The 6,245-nt window shown below is 36.3% G+C and overlaps 2 protein-coding genes across 2 annotated transcripts in view; both read right to left on the reverse strand.

The window, feature by feature from the left end:
- Nucleotides 1-5,076, reverse strand: part of LOC103149767 (uncharacterized) — a 21,881-nt gene extending 16,805 nt beyond the window's left edge. Inside the window, exons 1-4 of the mRNA XM_016680166.1 lie at nt 5,022-5,076; nt 4,907-4,928; nt 3,698-3,711; nt 2,962-2,966 (exon numbers count right to left, since the gene is read on the reverse strand). Coding sequence (XP_016535652.1) covers nt 2,962-2,966; nt 3,698-3,711; nt 4,907-4,928; nt 5,022-5,076 — 96 coding nt within the window. The remainder of the gene's footprint in view (nt 1-2,961; nt 2,967-3,697; nt 3,712-4,906; nt 4,929-5,021) is intronic.
- On the reverse strand, nt 1,347-5,248 carry LOC107838279 (zinc fingers and homeoboxes protein 1-like). Its single transcript, XM_016680173.1, has 2 exons — nt 4,929-5,248; nt 1,347-1,839 (listed from the first exon to the last, which is right to left on the reverse strand). Exon 2 carries the CDS (start codon nt 1,728-1,730, stop codon nt 1,362-1,364), a length of 369 nt encoding a protein of 122 aa, XP_016535659.1. The 5' UTR covers nt 1,731-1,839; nt 4,929-5,248; the 3' UTR covers nt 1,347-1,361.
- Nucleotides 5,249-6,245: the final 997 nt, after the last annotated feature.

Consider the following 6,245-nt stretch of genomic DNA (forward strand, 5'->3'; position numbering starts at 1 on the left):
AAAAAAAAAAAACAGTTTCTAAAGTTCCAAAAAAAAACCAGAAAAGTGTGGTGTGCGTTTGACTTAAGCAATCTTTAGTCCGGTACCTCTAAATAAATTCAACCATTTACCTTTATGTGTTATAAATGGTACAGTCAAAGTACACACAAATCAGATTGAGTAACTCTGGAAAGACTTGGTTTTTGAAGGACAAATTGTCTGTCTCTGGATATGCGCAGCTGATGGAGACAAACTTTACAAGACTTGGTGTTGTAATTCCAAAGTATTTTCTCCGTGCATATTTTTTCTCTTTCAAATGTCAAACATTTCCAGAATTTCCAGCTGTTTTTGTATGTTTTATAACCTGCCTATGTGAATACACATTATTAACCTTATTAGTAGGATTTTGTTGTGTGAATGTTCCACAAATAAACAAGCCATGTAAAATTTGCTTCTGATCTGGTTTTGTGGCATTTTTACTGACCGAGATCATTTCAAAACCTCTAACTTTTGGAGCTGACAAGTAAAGAAGGGAGTATCCTACAATTACTCAAAGTTTTATAACTATATTGCTAATTCCTAAAAAAAAAAAAAAAAAAAATAGCAGTTTTAATCCTTGGGTGAAATTTAAGATCCAGTTTAAAAACCACAAATCCATCTTAACATTCTATGTCTAAAGACATACTAGGTGGAAAAACAGCATTTATTCACTTAGAGTCAGACCAGGGGTCACCAACTCCAGTCCTCGAGGGCTACCATCGAGGTACAAGACGCATCTAACTTTTAGATGCGTCTCTGCTCAAACACACCTGGATCAAATAAGCTGCTCGTTTCCAACCTATTGCAGAGAGGAATGAATACTGGTGAGGGAATTCGGATATTTTGGAGCAGAGGTGAATCTAAAAGTTGCAGGATGGTAGCCCTTGAGGACTAGAGTTGGTGACCCCTGACTTAGACTTTGTCATATACGAAAAGAAGGGGGGTCTGGAAAAAAAAGCATTTTTCCCTGTTCAATTTGCTTTTTTTCATCCTAAGAGAGACCTGGAAGATGATACAAGCAAATTCCAAACGGTTTCAGACTTTTAAACTCTGCATCATATTGAATGCAGAATTATAGCAAATGCAATCCAAACTTTTCAGACGTTTAGTTGTAATTAAAAAAAAAAAAACATACATCATTGTTATGTGACTTTGTGTTTATCTACCACATAAAATCTTCTCATAGAAATTTGTGGATACTCTTGCAAGGCACTCGACATGAGAAAACTGTTGACTACAGCCCAATAAGACTTCATATTTATAAAGAAGCACAATGTCTACAAATGTACGAGGCCTGAAACTAGTGTCCAATACTGGTACAAACACCACCCAGAGTGATCATTTTACCTTTTGGTGTGGTAGTCACACTCCACACACACGTAGGAGGCATTAATGATGACATCGGGGTGCTCTGTGTCCACATGCATGGTGAACAGGTTCAGCTCTGAAGTCTGGAAGCTGCAGTATTTGCACTCGTATCCCCCTTCAGCCGTGTTCAATTCCAAGTACGGGTCTGACCCGACATCCTGCCCGACATCAGCGTCCTCAGCTTGATCCTCCGACAGAGCAGGAACCTCGGAATAAACTGCAGCCACTTCGTTGCTATCCTCAGGGTCTGTGATGTCCATAACGTCCTCCACCTCCTGATCTGAGTCTATGGCTTCCTGAGGAGGAACCATGCAGGGAATGGTTGATTTTCTCCTGCTCGCCATCCTTGGTTGTGGTCAGCTTAGCAGAGTACAGAAGATGGTGTGAGCTGTTCTGTTAGGGTTCCATATGTAAGGATGCTGGCAGTTGAAATTTATCAGTTATTTTTGACTCCTGTGGGAAAAGAAAGCACATTATGTTGCAATGTTGCAATCCGAAGTCATTTTAAATCTGTAAATAGCAGGGCAATTTACAGGGTTTTCTGACATTTAGCAGCTCTACTGTTGTCACGATAACAGGAATAATTTTGTACTGTACACTAAACAGTTTCAGGTTTTATTATTGGTGATCAGCCACTTCTGATGGAAAACTAAAAAAATCAAATTATTCATCCGAACTGAGATCAAAACACACGCCATGTTGAGCCAACAAGAAAACTCTTCGGTGTGTAAGTTGTTACTGAGTTACAAAGACTTAGCTATTTGAAGCAAAATGACAAGTTTAAAAATAAATGAAGGATTTATGGACAATATTAAAAGAAAATTGTAGTTTCTAAATAGGGGTGCACCGATTGCAGTTTTCTGGCTGATCGCTGATTACCGATCTTTTAAAAAGCCTAACGTACAGATTCCGATTTTGGTCGATACCATTTTTTTTGTCTGAAATGTTGCTCAATATATCAAGAAAGTTGCTGGACTGGGAACAATGGGGTGACTATTGTTAACTCTAAGTATGCAGACATGACTTGGTCAGCCAGTTCGTCAGTCAAACTCTCACGGGAGAAAAAAGCACAGTGGTTGATTTTTAGACCTTTGCCAAGTTTGATAACATCGGTGGATAAGACTGGCTTCACATGTAAAAATCAGCCCATCACTGATTTCCCAAAATTAAGGAAATCTGCACCGATAAATCGGTGCACTCCTATTTTTAAACCTTCTTTGTGGTTCTACCAGATGTAAGTCTTTCAGTAGATAACAGGAAGGTTGAATGAAATAGAGTACTGGATTTGGAAATGTTGAAAGACTTTTAGAAATTTTAGTATTACAGTGAAGCTCTACATTCTCTGGAGAACACACTAAAATGGTTTTTAAGTAATGTTAGCTAGTTGCACTAATTGGTATTAAATTATGCTAAAAGACAGTTTCAAACATCTAGTTATCACTGAGTAATGATATTCAGATAAAATTGATACTATTAGCAGATCAAAACTTTACAAAACTGGCCACAAATTTAAGATGAGTACATCTCTAGTTTCTCTTTGGATGCTGGCTGCTTTTCCATTCATACGTTATAGAACCAGACTACTGACGCACATATACTATATACTTTTTTAAAGTCCTGGAAAGTTGAGGTTGTGTTGTGTAATAGGGCTGAAAGAATCGGGAAAATATCCAACTGCAATGAGACGAGGACAACATTGATCATGATTGATGACTGTTTTCTTCTTCACCATTACACAATATTTCCACCAGCCTCCCTCTGCGTTAGTTTCTCAGCCACTAAAAATAAACATCTAATGTGAGAATTAAGGGGAATTAGAGTCTATCCAATATGCAGAGTGTAAATGTGTAACACTTGAAATATTTAAAACATCAGTAGTCCTTCGGGACTGTAACATTACATAGACTGTTATAACAATGACAGTCTATGTCATTATTGTATAATAAATGGATGAAATCAGAAAACATAAAATAAACTGGGCCAGTTTTGATATGCAGATTAGGTGAAATGATTTAATTGGCAGGTAAATGTTGAATATTTTTGACTGAATTTCTGTCTGTTGCAGTAGTAATTCATCACATTAATATAAACACAATATGATTTTTGAAGACATAATGACTGTCATAAAGTGGTTTGACAGCACACAGTTGGATGTTAAAGTATGAAGCTAATAGTTAGCAATTATGGACTTCCTTAAACTAATTAATTAAACTGGGCAGAAACTAATTACATTTACTTGAGTAACTTTTTAGGAAACATTATGATACATCACTACTCATACTTGACTAAAATTTCTAGTTACTCTACCCACTGGGAGTAACCCTGCTGAATGAAGAACAAACATGTTTCAAAAAAAATTGCATGAGACACAGAAACATGCCTACAGTTTATGCTAAAGTGAGACCTCTTGTTTGCTCACAAGCTGTGTGAGCAAACAAGAGGTCTCACTGACATGACAATGACATGACACTGTCATAAACATGACACAACCGCTGTCATGAACATGAAAGAGTCTTCATGAATGTTTGACTATTGTCATGAAGTGCCATTTGGTAAATAACACTTTTAATGCAAAGTTGACTCCTTTAATGGACTTTTAACATAAGTTTCAGTGCAACATTGAATAAAAATATCATTATTTACCAATTAATGCCAAGTTGACATTGTTAATGCACTTTTAATGCAACTTTGCATTAAAAGTGTAATTATTTACCAAGTGACACATCATGACAATAGTCATAAACGTTCATGAAGACTTATTCATGTTCATGACAGATGTTATAACATGTTTACGACAGTGTCATGTCAGTCGTATGCAGACCGCTTCAAATAAAGTGTTACCTTCTAATGTTATTTACTATCTGCTAAGCCTCTTGGGACTTTTTAAATCAAAAATAAACTGTAAACACTATATACAGTCGCTGAAAATACCTTACCCTGTTCTAATATGGGTAAGAACAGGGTAAGCAAATACGTACATTTCCTACTGTACGTATTTGCTTCATTAACCAAAACATTACAAATATTTGATTTTGTTTTGTAATTAAATGTACTATTTTTGTCATATAAATACCAAAATTTGCACGTAATTATCGTTTTCTGATCACATCACTTTTCTTATTATATTAGGTGTTCTTATCATAAAAGAATAACTCTTCTGTGAAGTACTTTTTTAACTCTCAAGTAATTTCTTTGATGGTCACGTTTAACTTTTGCTGAAGTACAAATATGTTGGAGTAGTGCCACTCTTACTTGAGTAGAGTTGTAGGGTACGCTGCCCACCTTTGACTAAATGTATTGCATTTAGTAACGACCATGCAGTCATAGTAACCGACACACTCAGCTCTAATGTCCCGTGTCTCCACAGCTAGCTTTCTGCCTGAAACACCCAGAGGAACGACAACATCCTCCTTGCTAACGTTAGCTATCCCCCCCTTACTGTGACAATGAGCCCAGTTCACATGAGTGGCAGTGGGTAATAGCCACCACTAACACCCACCTGTCAGCTGCATAAGTTTACCTGCCCTGTCGGTTTCGCTTACCTGCATGTTGGAACAAACAGTTAGCTGACTAGCGGTTGTAGCTGTGTAGCATCTCTGTTTAGCCCTGTTGATACGCAGTCTTCCGCCTTTTACCCAAATTCACCATGGATCCCATCTGCTTCAGCCCGTCACAGAGCCGCTCTAACATCCGGGCTTGAGCTCACCACCGCCCATTATCTGCGGGTTTTAATGGCGCCGCTTTACAACGCATTGTTTGCTCTGTTTTTCTGCTTCTGGGGAGGACATTTTCATAAAAAAAGCACCGCTAGTTTACCGAATCCGAACAATTTTTTTTGTACTGCTGCTGGAGGCTAGCAAGAACTGACAACTGCATCCGGTTGGAGGACTTCACAATAAAAGTCATACTAAAGGTCACTAAGGTAAAACAGGCAAATTTCTCCTTCAAAACGATATACCTGTTAGGAGTAATAAGTACTTTAATTTTCTTTTTACAAAATATGACATTTTTACAATGTAATGCAAAATTTCAGTTTTTTATCAAAACATGTCTATTCATGTTTCTTAGTCTTTCAGTACTTGCTTGATGACTAATGTTTACATATATATTTTTTTAAAATGCACATTGTTAATTTTTTTTTATTTTGCCAGAAATATCATTCGATATATTATCAAATAGTTTGGTAATTTATATGTGAATGCTTAATATAAATAGATTAAAAAACAAAGTGCAGATTATAAAACTAAATATTTTTATGTGAGTTACTTATTCCAAGATCCAAGATATTCCTGTGGTTTTTAAGCTATTCCATGCTCCAATAAAAAAAAAGTAACAGTCCTATTTTTACTGGACATAAAGAAGTGGTCATTTCAGAGGAACTATATCTATCTAAACACCTCAAGCATATTTATCGGAGAACTGTAGTCATACACACCTGTACTATTTATTTTGAAAGCAATCAAAACAGCGGAAGCGAAAAGTTGACGTAATGAGGTCATGTTTGTTATTTTTTTCCCGTACATCAGCGTGGGGTGAGAAGGTTCATGTACGTCATTGCGTCAGGCATACGACACTTAACTGCTTTCAGTTCAGGAATATAAAATGTAAAACATAAAAAAAATAAAATACACTGCTACTAAGAGCCGTATTAATTTAATGAAAAAAAGTAGGACATTCCAATATCACATTGGAAATCTGAATATCTCCTAAAATATAAGAAAAACACACACACAGCTTGCTCTAAATGTAACACAAGTTCAAAACTATTTATTTCAACCAATCATGTTATCTATTAACATCAGCAAATAGAAAGCATGTGAAATGTTAGCAATTTATTCTTATACTCTCTTTGCTGCATT

The sequence above is a fragment of the Poecilia formosa genome, unplaced genomic scaffold, assembly GCF_000485575.1.
Source record: "Poecilia formosa unplaced genomic scaffold, Poecilia_formosa-5.1.2 Scaffold235, whole genome shotgun sequence".
Classification (NCBI taxonomy): domain Eukaryota; kingdom Metazoa; phylum Chordata; class Actinopteri; order Cyprinodontiformes; family Poeciliidae; genus Poecilia; species Poecilia formosa.

Excerpts from the sequence above, each read along its gene's own strand:
- LOC107838279 (XM_016680173.1), bottom strand. The coding sequence starts at position 1,730 with ATGGCGAGCAGGAGAAAATCAACCATTCCCTGCATGGTTCCTCCTCAG.